Below are 16,768 nucleotides of genomic sequence, written 5' to 3' on the forward strand. Positions count from 1 at the left end.
CTTAAGAAAATTTCAGTGGTTTTTCCATCCCAGACATGTTCTGTTTATTCCTACCCTATGGTTTTGAGTTCTACATGATTTTTAAAGTTTAAAAAAAAATTGTACTTAAAGCTCACGCTGCCTTGATCCATACTGTTCCTCTCCTCCTTTGGACCCTTGCAGCACTAAAGGCTATATATACCACGGGGTTTTGGCTCTCCCACCTTGGACAAATCAGTTCAGTTTTCTCAGATCTAGTTTCTTCTGGAACATGGGAATAATTCTTCCTCACATGGCTGCTGTGGAGATTTGGTATGACGAACCTAAAAAATTTCCCCTAAATTTAGTTACTGAGAGACTACGTTTATAATCTTCCCATTTTTATATATCATCTTTGCATTAATTTAATATTTTGTCTTAAATCAAGGTACTGATTTTCTAGGGGAGTTTTTATAAAGGAAACTTTGTTACTAAATGAAATGCCAGCATGCTTGCATAAAAGACTATAAACTAAAAATAAATGTAATGCAGACGATACTAATCTTGCTAGATAACTATTGCCAAGTAGAGGCTCTGAGCCTGTTAAAAAGAGAACATCAAATTTTGAAGAGATGTTCAGTATGTTCCAGCACAAACATTAAAAAAATGATATTTAATAAAGTGCTTTGACTCTGAGTTAACAGGGTTAATGGCAGGGGTGTAGGAAGAAAATGGAATCTCATCCTGATCATCCAAAATCATAGGTAAAACCTACCAAGATGTTTAGAACAAAAGGAACTTAATAAACTTTTAAAGGTAAAATAACAAAAAAATTATGTATACTTATATTCTAGGAGTATTCAAAAGTATAAAAATAACAGAAAATAGTCTGGTTACTAAACTTTCTCAAGTACTGAAAACAGAACCATATTTGCTATTCTAGGTGGATGATCTTTCTCTTCCTAACTTCTCTACCCTTTCAGCCCTGAGTCTATATTGGATTTCATAACCACAGGAGCTTCCCCTACCTTTCTCATGCCCTGTGGGGGTAGGGGAGGGTGTCTTACTGGGGTAAGTAGTATTTCTGAACTCTTTTATGTTGCAGTAGGCATAATGCGGCCATTCATGGTCACTGTATAGTTCTATTTTGCTGATTAGTAATTATTTCATAATTCCCTAGTTGGAATATCTTTTACCTTAGTTATTTTGTCCTGGGATAATTGAGTTAATTATATTACTAATATTCATTTGTGGATATTTGTAGGGTATTTGTATGGCTAGAGGCCTCACTTCAAGTTTCTGATGAGGTGTCACATTCTCTGAGAGACCTTTTTAGACTCTATGAAAACCAGCACAGAAACCGCCTCCCACTAATCCTCTCTCTTCTCCTACTCTGCTTTTTTTGGTTTGTTTTATATCTTAATCACTCTTGACTTATAATATAGGATGTTGTTTGTTTATTGTTTTTGTCTTCCCCACAAATGTGTAAGCTCCTTGACAGCAAGAGATTTTGTTACTACAGTTTTATTAGAATAATGTTTCACATGTAACCGGAGCCCAAATAATATTGATTGAATAAATGAATGAAAAGAACTACAAATTTTAAGTAACATGGACATTAGTTTGCAGACTAGCTCATGGGCTCCTTCAGGAGATACCATCACCCTCACAACTTTTACCACCTTCACTTCAGTCCTTATCCTGTCTTCGTAAGATATCTGCAGAGGACTCCTAATTGGTTCCCCACTTCTGTTTTTTGCTTCCTCCACAATCCATTCTGCAACCAGCATCTTTCATCTTGTAAAAAGTTAATCAGATTCGTAATGCTGCTATTTAAAACCTTCCAGTTGTTTCACATCATTTATAAAGTAAAAGGCACACTTTTTACTATGGTCTGCAATACCACAACATGAAACTGTTACCTAATTTGCTCATCTATTTTCTTTTATCTTTTTTAAAGTACGTTTTATTTTTTAATTATGTTTTATTGAATATGCTACTACAGTTGTCCCAATTTTTCTCATTGACCCCCTCCACCTAGCACCACCCACTCCCTCCAGCAATCCCCCCACCATTGTCCATGTCCATGGGTCATGCATGTAGGTTCTTTGGCTACTGCATTTCCTATACTGTTTTTTACATCCCCATGGCTATTCTGTAACTACCTATTTGTACTTCTTTTTTTTTTTTTGAATTTTTTTGGATATATTTATTGATTATGCTGATACAGTTGTCCCTTTTCCGCCCCTTCACTCAACTCCATCCTGCCCACCCCCTCCCTCCCATATTCCCCCCCTATAGTTCATGTCCATGGGTCATACTTACAAGTTCTTTGGCTTCTACATTTCCTACACTATTCTTACCCTCCCCCTGTCTATTACCCACCTATCATTTATGCTATTTATTCTCTGTACCTTTCCCCCACTCTCCCCCTCCCAATCCCCTATTGATAATCCTCCATGTGATCTCCATTTCTGTGGTTCTGTTTCTGTTCTAGTTGTTTGCTTAGTTTTCTTTTGTTTTGGTTTTAGGTGTGGTTGTTTATAACTGTAAGTTTGCTGTCATTTTTACTGTTCATATTTTTTATCTTCTTTTTCTTAGATAAGTCCCTTTAACATTTCATATAATAAGGGCTTGGTGATGATGAACTTCTTTAAGTTGTCCTTATCTGAGAAGCACTTCATCTTCCCTTCCATTTTAATTATAGCTTTGCTGGATACAGATAGCTTTCTTGGATGTAGGTCCTTGCCTTTCATGACTTGAGATACTTCTTTCCAGCCACTTCTTGCCTGTAAGGTCTCTTTGGAGAAATCAGCTGACAGTCATAGGGAACCCCTTTGTAGGTAACTGTGTCCTTTTCTCTTGCTGCTTCTAAGATTCTCTCCTTGTGTTTCATCTTGGCTAATGTAATTATGATGTGCCTTGGTGTGTTCCTCCTTGGATCCAGCTTCTTTGGGGCTCTCTGAGCTTCCTGGACTTCCTGGAAGTCTATTTCCTTTGCCAGACTGGGGAAGTTCTCCGCCATTATTTGTTCAAATAAGTTTTCAATTTTTTGTTCTTCCTCTTCTCCTTCTGGCACCCCTATAATTCGGATGTTGGAACATTTCAAGATGTCCTAGAGGTTCCTAAGCCTCTCCTCATTTTTTTGAATTCTTGTTTCTTCATTCTTTTCTGGTTGGATGTTTCTTTCTTCCTTTTAGTCCACACCATTGATTTGAGTCCCAGTTTCCTTCTCATCACTATTGGTTCCCTGTACATTTTCCTTTGTTTCTCTTAGCATAGGCTTCATTTTTTCATCTGGTTTTTGAACAGATTCAACCAATTCTGTGAGCGTCTTGATAACCAGTGTTTTGAACTGTGCATCCGATAGGTTGGCTATCTCTTCCTCGCTTAGTTGTAGTTTTTCTGGAGCTTTGAAGTGTTCTGTCATTTGGGCCTTTTTTTTTTTTTTTTTTTTTGGTCTTGGCACGGCTGTTACTTAAAGGGGCGGAGCCTTAGGTGTTCACCAGGGCAGGGTAACGCTGGTTGCTGGGCTGTGATGCTGTACGTGGGGGAGGGGCTGAGAGGAAGCAATGGCTCCCACTCCCCTCTCCACCGGATTTCAGTCTTTCACTCTGCTACCCACAATTAAACTGGGCCCCTCTGGTGCTGGTTCCTGAGTGGGTGTGCTTGTGCACGCCCTAGGCCCCTGTGGGTCTCTCCAACGACCTCTCCTGTGAGGCTGGGAGTCTCTCCAGCTGCCGCCCCAACCCCCACGGGCGTTTTCAATCAGAGGTTTGAGGCTTTATTTCCCCGAGCTGGAGCCCTGGGTTGCGCAGGCTGCTTTGCTCCCCGCCGTTTGTCCGGTTTATCGGTGCGCGAATGTGGGGACCGAGGGGTGCTACCCGCCACTGCCTGCCCCGCTCTCCGCCACTCTGAGTCCGGCCTTCTCGGTTTATCTGCGCGAACCTGGGGCCGCAGGGTCTGCCAGAAGTCGGACTGCCTGCCCCGTTGGTCCCACACTCTGCCAGTCTCGGTCCGCCACGGCCACGTGAGTCCTGTCCACCCCGGTGCCCGTCTCCGCCCCTCCTACCGGTCTGGATGTATGTTTTTTTTTTATCTACTTGGTGTTGGACTTCCTTGCCCTTCGATTTTCTGTCAGTTCTGGTTGTGCGAGGAGGTGCAGTGTGTCTACCTACGCCGCCATCTTGGTTCTCCCCTATTTGTACTTCTTGATCCCCTCACCTCTTCACCCATTCCCCCACATCTCCCTCCCTTCTGGTAACCACCAAAACTCTGTCTGTATCCCTGATTCTATCTCTGTTGTTCTTCTTTGCTTAGTTTGTTTCTTAGAATCTAACTGTTGATAGATTTGTGTTTTTTGCCATTTTATTATTCATAGCTTTGATCTTTTTCTTAAGTCCTTTTAACATTTCATAAAATAATGGTTTGGTGATGATGAACTCCTTTAGTTTTTTTCTTGTCTGGGAAGCTCTTCATCTTCCCTTCAAATCTAAATGACATCTTTGCTGGGTAAAGCAATCTTGGCTGTTGGTCCCTGCTTTTCATCACTTTGAATATTTCTTGCCAATCCCTTCTAGCCTGCAAAGTTTCTTTTGAGAAACCAGCTGATAGTCTTATGGGAATTCCCCTGTAGGTAACTAACTTCTTTTATCTTGCTGCTTTGAAGATTCTCTCTTTATCTTTAACCTTTCGAATTTTAATTATGATGTGACTTAGAGTGGGCCTGTTTGCACCATCTTGTTTGGGACTCTCTGTGCTTCCTGGACTTGCATGTCTATTTCCTTCACCAGATTAGGGAAGTTTTGTTTCATGATTTTTTCAAATCGATTTCCAGTTTCTTGCTCTTTCTATTCTCTTTCTGGCACCCCTATGATGCAAATGTTGGACCTCTTGAAGTTGTCCCAGAGACTGCTCATACTATCTTCATTTTTTTGGATTCTTTTTTCTTCTTATTGTTCTGCATGGTTGTTTTTTGCTCCCTTATGTTTCAAATCATTGATTTGATTCTTGGCTTCATCCGCTCTATTGTTGTACCTCTGTAAATTGTTCTTTATTTCAATTAGTGTATACTTTGTTTCTGACTGGTTCCTTTTTATGCTACCAAGATCCTCACTAAGTTCCTTGAGCATTCTTATAACCAGTGTTTTGAACTCTGCATCTGATAGATTGCTTATCTCCATTTCATTTAGCTCTTTTTCTGGAGTTTTGATCTGTTCTTTCACTTGGGCCATGTTTCTTTGTTTCCTCATTTTGGCAGCATCCCTGTGTTTGCTTCTATGTATTAGGTAGAGCTGCTTTGACTCTGTGCCTTGGTAGTGTGGCCTAATGTAGTTGGTGTCCTGTAGGGTCCAGTGGCACAGCCTCCCTAGTCACTCAAGCTGGATACTCGAGGTGCACTCTTCATATGGGCCTAGTATACTCTCCTCTTATAGTTGAGCCATGGTTGCTGATGGCAGATCAGTGGGAGGGGTTTACCCAGGTCCATCAGCTGCAAGGAGTGGCTGTGACCACTGACCACCAACCTCTGCCCTCCAGGGAGGATCAGTAATGCAGGGTGGAGAGGCACTGACATGCTCTGTAGATGTCCACTGGTTGTGCTGGCCCTGGAGTTTCCTGGGTGATGCAGGCCAAGGTCAGCCCCCACCTGTGTTCTTCCCGGGGCCATCTTTTCTGAGCTATTAAGCAATCTGAGATGGCTGCTACCTGTGCTGCACTTGTAGTTTCCCAGGCAAAGCCAAACTGTGAATCTAGTCTGACTGGTGCTAGTTCCAGGCTTGGGGCCATTAGCAAGAGGTACAGAGGCTGGGAGCTCACTGAGGCTAGCTGTTGCTTGTTTCAGAGGACTTAGAAAGTTGTGAAACATGAGCCAAGACTAGCCATTCATGTAGAAAAGCAGCTTGGGTGGGCCCATAAGGTTGGTTGGACTGAGTCTCTGGGGATTTCCAGGGTGGGGCAAACAGTGTTAGCCAGGTTGTTGGAGTCTCAGGTATGCCACCAGCTTGCAGGCTCTGTGGTTCTGTGCAGGGATGGTTCAGAAGAGGGACAATGGCCTCTGCCCACCTTTCGGTCTGGGAGAAAGCTGTCCCCCTGGCTCTCACCTTGATGCTGGACACTTCAGTTTCTCTCTATATGCCACTGGTACCTTTCAAGCTGCTTTCCCTGTGCTGGAGCTCAAGGGAGTGAGTCTGAGTAAATCCATGTGTGGGTTTTTTAAGAGGAACTGCTTGGGGTTCCAGAAGTTTCTTCCACTGACTCAATCCCCATTGGTTTTTGCAGCCAGAAGTTATGGGGATTTATCTTCTGAGCACTGGAACCCTGGGATGGGGGCCTGATGTGGGTCTGGGACTCCTTGCTCCCAAGATATCCCTGCTGAATTTTTATCCACCACATGTGAAAGTGGGACCAGCCTGTTTCACATCTCCGCCCCTTCTACCAGTTGATGGATGTGGTTTCCTTAATTCCATAGTTGTCAGACTTGATATTCAACTTGTTTTCTGACTGTTCCGAGTCTTGGTTGTTCTATATTTTAGTTGTAAGTTTGGTGTGGTTGTGCAAGGGGGTGAGCCATGTTTCCCTGTGCCACCATCATCACTGACCTATTTTCTTTTTAAACCACGTTTTTACTCTCTGCACTTTAGCCATATTGATGTTTCCAAACATACAAAGCTTATTCCCATCTTAGGGTGTTTGCATAACTACTGTTCCCTGACCAGTCTTTTTGAAGATCTTCACATTGGCTCCTTTACATTCAGGGTGCACTTTAAATATTGTTTCCTCAGAAAGGTCTTCACTGTGCACGCAATCCAAAATAGCCTTTCCATTAACTCTTCTTAATTTTGGCTTAAGTAAGTGTTATAAAGAAAATAGCCCTGGCTGGTGTGGCTCAGTGGACTGAGTGCCGGCCTGCCAACCGAAGGGTCACCAGTTCAATTCCCACTCAGGGCACGTACCTTGGTGGCAGGCTAGATCCCCAATAGGGGATGCGCAAGAGGCAACTACACATTCATGTTTCTCTCCTCTTTCTCCCTCCCTTCCCCTCTCTAAAAATAAATTAATTAAATCTTTACAAAAATGAAAATAATTGTGGTCATTCATTTTCTTTTATTCTTTGTCTCACCAAATCTGCATGAGAACAGGAAATTTGTCTTTCTTAATTAATACTCTATCCTAGCACATAGAATAATGCCTGAAACTTATTAATCACTCAAATATTTAAATGAATGGATTTTGAATGAATGAAGCTTTATGATAGTCACCTGGGGCACTTCATAAAACTACAGAATCTGAAGTCATTAGGGTTAGTTATGTGACCCATGAATTTGTAGTTTAACAAGTATTCCAGATGATTATTTTGCATAGACAAATAGGGAGTTATCTCTGAAGCTTAGTATATTGATATGAATTAGTTGAATACTTCCAAAATGTATACCATAAAACAATAATTAAGATGGTTGATGAAAAAATAGTTATCTCTTCTGATGTATTTAGGAATGACAAATGTTACATGCTTTTGTAGATTAGCTAAGCAACCATTAACATATTGAAGGATCTGAGAAATTGAAATCTACCTTATAGAAATCTACTGGACTGTTAAATAAATTTGCCAAAATTACTCACTATCCCTCCCCAAACCATTTTCTCACCAAGTCCCTATTAATATACTACAGACTATATACTAAGCACTAAGGAATATGCAGTGCATGTGAAGTACATCAGTACCACAACTTATTTGCTCCATGATTAGCTGTCTACAGAGATGCATTACATGGCAGATGGACGGAACTAAACCATAAATCCCAGCAGAAATTATCTTTCTTTTGGCAGAAGTAAACTCTTAACATATTTTATTCCCAAAGAAATGTAATTTTATTTTTTATTTATTTTTATTTTTTAACTGTTTTATGCTATTACAGTTGTCCCAGTTACCACCCCTTCACCCTCCTCCAAATCAGCAACCCCCACTTCCATAATCAGTTCCCACACTGTTGTCCATGACCATGGGTCCTTAATATATGTTCTTTGACTAATCCCTTCACCTTTCAAACAGTCCACACCTCCCTGCTCCTGTGGTATAGCTGTCAGTCTGTTCCATGATTCTGTGCCTCTGGTTCTATTTTGCTCATTAGTTTATTTTGTTCATTAGATTCCTCTTATAAGTGATTCTGTGGTATTTGTCTTTCAATGATTGGCTTATTTCACTTAGTATAACAGTCTCCAGTACCATCCATGCTGTCACAAAAGGTAGGAGTTCCTTTTTTCTGCTGCATTGTATTCCATTGTATAAACGTACTACAGTTTTTTAAACTGACAAGAACAGATACTACACTTGATCTTAGCAAAAAGGGCAAGTAGCAATATACCACAGTTTTTTAATCCACTCATCTACTGATAGGTACTTAAGCTGTTTCCAAATGTTGGCTATTGTAAATAGTGCTGCTATGAACGTGGGGGTGCATAAATTCTTTTTAATTGGCGTTTGGGGGTTCTTAGGTCAAAAGGCAGTTCCATTTTTAGTTTTTTTTAGGAAATTCCATACTGTTTTCCACAGTGGCTGCACCAGTCTGCATTCCCACCAACAGTGCACTAGGGTTCCCTTTTCTCCACATCCTCATCAGCATGTGTCATTTGTTGATTTATTAATGGCCATTTTGGCAGGTGTGTGGTGATATCTCACTGTGGTTTTAATTTGCATCTGTCTGATGGCTGCTGATGTTGAGCATTTTTTTATGGCTATGGGCCATCGGCATGTCCTCTTCAGAGAAGTGTCTGTTCAGGTCATTTGCCCATTTTTTAAAGTGGATTATTTGTCTTCCTGGTGTTGAGTCATATGAGTGCCTTATATATATTTAGAGACCAAACCCTTGTTCAGTGTACCCTTGGAAAATATGTTCTCCCATATAGTCAGTTGGTTCCCTTTTCATTTTGATACTGGTTTCTTTAGCCATGAAGCTCTTTAACTTGATGTAGACCTATTTGTTTATTTTTTCCTTTATTTCCCTTGCCCTAGGAGATATATCAGCAAAAATATTGCTGCATAGATATCTGAGATTTTACTGTCTATGTTTTCCACTAGGATTTTTATGCTATCACCATTTATATTTAAATCTTTTATCCATTCTGAGTTTCTTCAGGTGTATGGTGTAAGTTGGTGGTCTAGTTTCATTTTTCACATGTACCAGTCCAGTTCTCTCAACACCATTTATTGAAGAGACTGCTTTAATCCATTGTATGCATGTGTCCCCTTTGTCAAATATTAATTGACCATAGAGACATGGGTTTATTTCTGGGCTCTCTATTTTCTTCCATTGATCTATGTGCCTGTTCTTATGCCAGTACCAGACTGTTTGGATTACAGTGACCATGTAGTATAGTTTGATATCAGGTATTGTGATCCCTCCAACTTTGTTCTTCTTTCTCAAGATTGCTGAGGCTATTCGGGGTCTTCTTTGGTTCCATGTTCTAGATCTGTGATACATGTGCTTGCTATTTTAATAGGAATTGTGTTGAATCTGTAAATTGCTTTAGATAGTGTGGACATTTTAATGATGTTAATTCTTCCAGTCCATGAACACAGTATATGCTTCCATTTATTTGTATCTTCCTCAACTTCTTTCTTCAGTGCTCTATAGTTTTCCAAGTGCAGGTCTTTTACCTCCTTGGTTAAATTTTTTCCTAGGTACTTTATTTTTGGTTGTTGTTGCTACAGTAAGTGGGATTTTTTTTCTTAGTTTCTCTTTCTGATAATTCATTGTTGGTATACAAAAATGCCATCTATTTCTGAATATTGACTTTGTATCTTTTTAAAATTATATTCTTTGTATATTAAAAATTCAAAGAAGTATCTTTCAACTCTCCTTTTGGGGGTAAGACTAGAAATAATGATTTATTAACTTTTTGTATATATTATTTTACATTTCCATCTCATTGTTTAATTTTACTTTATCTAAAATTGCCTGCTGTTTTTCACCCATCTATTTATTTAAATGTAAACACAATTAATCTTTTAGAGAGAGGGGAAGGGATGGAGAAAGAGAGGGAGAGAAACATCAATGTGTGGTTGCCTCTCGAGCGCCCCCCACTGGGGACCTGGCCCACAACCCAGGCGTGTGCCCTGACTGGGAATCAAACCAGTGACCCTTTGGTTTGCAGGGTGGTACTCAATCCACTAAGCCACACCAGCCAGAGCATTAATCTTACATAAAATTTAAACATAGTCTCATGTAAAATTTCAAGGTGTATCTAGTTTAATTGCAGTAAGTTCAAAATCTATGTGAAGCGTATAGGCTTTTCGGATTTTACCTTATTTCAACTTGTTTCTCTCTTAGGTTTCCCTACCATACAGTGAGGAACAATTTAATAAATGTGAATGTTAGAGTAATTGCCTTGATTCCATTTAATCATCTTTGCCTAACTTTAGTCAGGTGATTTCTTATAATGTTGATGTTTCTTTGGTCTTTTAAAAGTTAGAGTCCAGAAAATTAGAAATGTGTTAAGACTGGTAATTTCAGGTATTTGGTTTTCTGCCCTGGCCAGTGTGGTTCAGTGGGTTGAGCAGTGTCCTGCAAAGTGAAAGTTCGCAGGTTCAATTCCAGTCAGAGCACAGGCCTGGGTTGTGGTTTCTATCTGGGTCAGGGTACATGTGAGAGGCAACTGATCAAGGTTTCTTTTTCAAACCAATATTTCTCTCCCTCTCTTTCTCCCTCCATTCCCCCCTCTCTAAATATAAATAAATAAAATCTTTAATTTTAAAAAAAGGTATTTGAGATTCAGAAATCGTTTTTATAGTCAATCTAGAAAATACAGATACTAGTATGATGAGCTAATTGTCCTGATACATATGCATTTGGTCATGTCTACTTTTTCTAAACAATTATGCAACAGTCTTCACTACTGATTGTGTTATTTAATGAAATTAGTTATTCTATCTTTACACACTGAGTTTTAAAAGCAAAATACAAGCCCTGGCATGTGTAGCTCAGTGGATTGAGTGCTGGCCTATGAACCAAATGGTTGCTGGTTCAATTCCTGGTCAGAGCACAATGCCTGAGTTGCAGGCCAGGTCCCCAGTTGGGGACACGTGAGAGGCAACCACACATTGATGTTTCTCTCTGTCTCTTTCGCCCTCCCTTTCCCTTTTTTTTTTTTTTCCTCATTAAACTTTGTTTTAATGGGTTTCAAAATTCTGTGACAGATTTTGGTCTAGTTGTTTCCATTAAAAAGTACTGATTTTAAAAACTAATAACTTAAAAACTGCCACACACACAAAAAAAACCAAATGGTCCACAAAACATTCTCCTTTCCTTCTGAAGGTTTTGCGATGCATTGTAATCATTAACCAGTCCTTTACTATTAAACTTAAGTGGCCAATTGAGACAAACAGTTCTGAGACCGTTCTTCCACCACTGATTAAGACTGGGGTGGAAGGTGTTGGGGATAATATTCACTTAGCCTTCTGAACTTTCTGGGCAGACTTGGTGACTTTGCCAGCTCCAGCTGCCTTCTTGTCAACTGCTCTGATGACACCAACAGCAACTGTCTGTCTCATGTCACGAACAGCAGAGCGACCCAGAGGAGGATAGTCAGAGAAGCTCTCAACACACATGGGCTTGCCAGGAACCATATCAACAATGGCAGCATCACCAGATTTCAAAAACTTTGGGCCATCTTCCAGCTTTTTCCCGGAGCGACGATCAATCTTCTCCTTCAGCTCAGCAAATTTGCAAGCAATATGAGCTGTGTGACAATCCAGAACAGGTGCATAACCGGCACTGATTTGGCCTGGATGGTTGAGGATAATCACCTGAGCTGTGAAGCCAGCAGCTTCCATTGGTGGGTAATTTTTGCTGTTACCAGCCACATTGCCATGAAGAACATCTTTGACAGACACGTTCTTGACATTGAAGCCCACATTGTCCCCAGGAAGAGCTTCACTCAGGGCTTCATGGTGCATTTCAACAGACTTTACTTCAGTTGTAACACTGACTGGAGCAAAGGTGACCACCATGCCAGGTGTGAGAACACCAGTCTCCACTCGGCCCACAGGGACAGTACCAATGCCACCAATTTTGTAGACATCCTGGAGAGGCAGACGCAGGGGCTTGTCAGTTGGACGAGTTGGTGGCAGGATGCAATCCAGCGCTTCCAGCAGTGTGGTTCCACTGGCACTGCCATCTTTACGGGTGACTTTCCATCCCTTGAACCAGGGCATGTTAGCACTTGGCTCCAGCATGTTGTCACCATTCCAACCAGAAATTGGCACAAATGCTACTGTGTCAGGGTTGTAGCCAATTTTCTTAATGTAGGTGCTGACTTCTTTAACAATTTCCTCGTATCTCTTCTGGCTGTAGGGCGGCTCAGTGGAATCTATTTTGTTAACACCAACAATCAGCTGTTTCACACCCAGTGTATAAGCCAGAAGGGCATGCTCACGGGTCTGCCCATTCTTGGAGATACCTGCTTCAAACTCACCAACACCAGCAGCAACAATCAGGACAGCACAGTCAGCCTGAGATGTCCCTGTAATCATGTTCTTGATAAAGTCTCTGTGTCCTGGGGCATCAGTGATGCTCACATAATACCTGCTGGTTTCGAATTTCCACAGGGAGATATCAATGGTGATACCACGCTCACGTTCAGCTTTCAGTTTATCCAAGACCCAGGCATACTTGAAGGAGCCCTTCCCCATCTCAGCAGCCTCCTTCTCAAATTTTTCGATGGTTCTTTTGTCGATCCCACCGCATTTGTAGATCAGATGGCCAGTAGTGGTAGACTTGCCGGAATCTACGTGTCCAATAACCACAATGTTGATGTGAGTCTTTTCCTTTCCCATTTTGGCTTTGATTTAGTGGTGGTTTTCTCGACACCTGTGTTCTGGCGGCAAACCCGTTGCGAAAAGCCCTTTCCCTCTCTTTAAAAAAATGTACAAAATCTTTAAAGAATATATACAGATACCCTTTATTTACTTCAAATTCTCTACCAAGAATGGTAGATGAAGTGATTATCAAAGGAAATTCAGAAAAAGACTTGCTGTGGGCAAACTAGGGAAAACAGTAAAGTGTTTCAGCACAACTATTTACAGAGGCAGTTTTGCAAGTGAGGTCCACCCACAATCATTTTTCTCTACTTTCCAAGGCACATGGCAAGACACTGAATAAAATCTTCATTCTTTACCATTAACTCAAGCTAAATATATGGAGCAATTGCCTACTTGTAAAATGACTATACCATTACTGTTACAAGAAATATTGTGTTGGCCAAGTCTGTATGGTTTTTCCCATAAAATAAAAGATACATTTTTCATTTTCACTAATAACTATTGATTTGGATATTTTGTGTATGTCAGCTATCTCCCACGTGGTATAATCATGTGGTATAATTGAAACAATTAATGTTTCAATTTGATCACTATCAACCTCAACTGGCTTGCCCAACCATGGAGCATCCTCCAGTGAGAAATCTCTGGTATGAAACTTCACACATCACTTCTGACACATTTGATCAGTCACACCATCTTCTCCATTCACTGTACAAATATTTTTTGAGGTTCAGTTGATTTTTACCTTTCTTGAAGTAATAAAGCATAACATGCTGAAAATGTTGCTTATTTTCTTCCATCTTCAACATTAAAATGGCTACACAAAAATTCACCAATTTTAATGTTTTTTTAAATGCATGCTGATATGACAGCTGTCACAGTACAATCTAACAAAATTGTTTCAAATGAAGTTAAAGACAACTAAGTGCTACTAGAGCTATTGTATGCAAAAAACAAAACAAAACAAACTTCTTGGCCAACCCAATATTTTCAGTTTATTTTTATGATTGCATTTGTGAGAAGGTTTATGTTTCTATTTTTTATTTAAACTACCATTTGACTGATAAAAGTATCACAGGCTTTTGTGTATTAATTGGTTATATTGTGACCTAGAAGTAGCTTAAAATTAAGACCACGGAAGAGTAAAAACACTTACATTATTGGCAGATTGTTCCTGTTACGGGAAGTAATTTGGTTAAAATTACTCATTTTGAGTAATAAAAGGGACAACTCCCAGTCTTAGACAAACTGGGTGTGCTCTCACCAGTGACATAGGCAGGAAAAAATGTTAAATGGGGGAGTTCAGATACAATACAGAAGAAAGATGACCAGAGACATCTTAGATGCCCGGAACAATGTTATGTTGACTGCACTACACAATTTGGATTGCATACTCAGAAACGCCCTTCAGCATGAGGTATTTACCAGTTGTGATTTTTACAGGCATGCTTAGTTTCGTTCTAGTGACTTCATGAGCCTATTTACGCCTAGATTTGCCCTTGTTTCAGCTTTTACGTATATTAACGAAACATTCACAGGTTCTGAAGGGTTAGTGTCCAGTTTACCAGATTAGTAAAGATTGCCCCTCATTCCTTTCATTATCATTGAAAAACAAATAGCTGTGTTGTACTTGTAGGGATCTACACAAAGATGCTCAAAGGGAGAGTATTGGCTTGAGTAGAGAATACACACACATACATATGCCCAGTTCAGAAGGCAAGGAATATATAGTACAGAAGGACATAATTCTTTTTAAGAAAAGTCACTTACACTCCCACCTCTAAAATCATAGCTACACTGCCTGAGTGTTCTGAGGTGTTTTTTTCATTTTTATTCAGAGATATATTTCCTGGCAATTCCAGATAGCTTGTTTTAGGCTATTGTACTTTATTTTAGAATAAGAAAGTTAGAGAATTGAGAAACATGGATATAGGTTCTTAAGACATCAAGACTATTATCTGTATCCTTTCTCTTTTGGCAGTAGTGTGATGTGTGTTTGGCCATTTATTAATCCAGGCATTTGTCTTCTCTACTGCAAATATTAGAATCTGAGATTCTCAATTTGAAGGCGTCTTGGTATGGTGTTAGGGAGAAAAACAGATGCTGGTAACCCCTCTCCAGCCTATCCTTAGAATCACTAGAGTACATCTAGATGATGACTCAAGTTCTTCTGGTTCTAAACTTCTATTTTTCGTTCTCTACTCCTTACATACTATTTATACACCTACTTCTCTATAATGATGGGCTTCAATTTTCCCCTATATGAAAGAGACAAGGGGGCAAGGAGTGGGTAAAGGAAAAGGGAGAAGATCTAACATATTAACGTGCTATGGAACTGTTATTCTGCTGTCTCTTACATGCAAGAACAACTCATATTCTTTTTTATCATTATTTTTTATTGAGATCTAATAGACATACAACCTTATATTAGTTTCAGGAAATTTCATATTTGTATATGCTGCAAAATGATCACCACATAAGTCTAGTTAACATTTGTCACCATAAGTAGTTGAAGATTTTTTTTACTTGTGATGAGGTAAATTCTATTTTATCATGGTATATGATCCTTTAAATGTATTGTTGAATTCATTTTGCTGATATTTTGTTTAGGATTATTGCATCTATGTTCATCAGGGATACTAGCTTGCAATTTTCTTTTCTTGTGTCCTTGAGTGGTTTTGATATCAGGGTAATGCTAACCTTGTAAAATAAGTTTGGAAGTAGTCTCTCCTCTTCCTTTTTTGGAAGAGGGTTTGGGGGGGGGGTGTTTTTTAGATTTATTTATTTACTTATTTATTTATAGAGAGAGAGAGGAAGAGAGAAAGAAGGAGAGGGAGAGAAACATCAATGTGCGAGAGAAACATCAATTTGTTGCCTCTTGCATGCCCCTAACTGGGACCTAGCCTGCAACCCAGACATGTGCCCTGACCTGGAATCAAACCAGTGACCCTTTGGCTTGCTGGCTGGTGCTCAACCCACTGAGCCACATCAGCCAAGGCTTTGGAAGAGTTTGAGAAGGATTGGTATTAATTATTTGAACGTTTAGTAGAATTTGCTAATGAACCATATTATTTATTTAGGTAGGAAGATGAGTTTAAATTAAAACTGGGAGTTCACCTGCTAGTATGTTGCAGAAAATATGTTAGAATAGAAAGTTTGGGAATTTCTATTTTTTTAAATTAAATTAAGAATGAAAAATCTTCCAAAAATATATCTTAGGCCCTGGCCTGGTAGCTCAGTTGGTTAGCGCATCACCCCATTATGTCAAGATTGTGGGTTTGACCCCCAATAGGGGCACATATGAGAATCAACCAATGAATGCATAAATAAAGTGGAACAATAAAAATATATCTTAAGCCCTGGAGGCATGGATATTGGTTGCCTCTTGAATGGTGGTATGCAAGAGGCAACCACACATTAATGTTTCTCTCCTCTTTCTCCTTCCCTTCTCCTCTCTCTAAATATAAATAAATAAAATATTTTAAAATATATCTTAAAATGCACACATAACATATGAAACTTTAGTTTTCTGAATCGGATTTCTGCTTTATTTCCTCCTTGAATACAGTTTGTAGAGTACACATCAGAAATCAGAATTTATTAAGTATTCTGATTGATTCTTTCTGAGATGCTTAAAGTGTTAGATTTAATTAAAATTATATATAAAATATTTATATTTACAAATACGATGGAAAATATTACTTGCACTTTGTTTACAACAATAGTTGTTCTTTTTTGTATCTTGGACCACACTACCGGCCTGAAGCCTACAAATTCCTTTTCAGTATAATGTTTTTAAGTGCATAAAATAATACACACACATACATATACATAGGATTAAAAATATCTTATATTAAAGTATAGTAATCAAAATATTAAACTTGTGCTCTAATAAGTGCTTTTTTATCTAACGCATTAAGAACTAGCATCCATTTTAATAATTACTATGATTTCAAAGTAATATCGAACCTAAAAGATACTGCAATATATGCA

General features: G+C 39.3%; 2 protein-coding genes and 1 pseudogene across 9 annotated transcripts in view; 1 reads left to right on the forward strand and 2 right to left on the reverse strand.

Moving 5' to 3' along the window:
- The window catches only part of SLC12A6 (solute carrier family 12 member 6), a 110,323-nt gene that overhangs the window by 45,517 nt on the left and 48,038 nt on the right, over nucleotides 1-16,768 (forward strand). The gene's annotated exons all lie outside the window — the stretch shown is intronic.
- On the reverse strand, nucleotides 8,198-8,317 carry LOC112312156 (U2 spliceosomal RNA; annotated as a pseudogene).
- LOC112311114 (elongation factor 1-alpha 1) lies at nucleotides 11,110-12,855 on the reverse strand. The gene has a single exon (XM_045202052.2). The coding sequence runs from the start codon at nucleotides 12,788-12,790 to the stop codon at nucleotides 11,402-11,404; it is 1,389 nt and encodes a 462-aa protein (XP_045057987.2). The 5' UTR covers nucleotides 12,791-12,855; the 3' UTR covers nucleotides 11,110-11,401.

This window comes from Desmodus rotundus, chromosome 7, assembly GCF_022682495.2.
Source record: "Desmodus rotundus isolate HL8 chromosome 7, HLdesRot8A.1, whole genome shotgun sequence".
NCBI lineage: Eukaryota > Metazoa > Chordata > Mammalia > Chiroptera > Phyllostomidae > Desmodus > Desmodus rotundus.

Bases quoted from the DNA above. Each gene is read 5' to 3' on its own strand.
- LOC112311114 (XM_045202052.2), bottom strand. From the start codon at position 12,790: ATGGGAAAGGAAAAGACTCACATCAACATTGTGGTTATTGGACACGTA.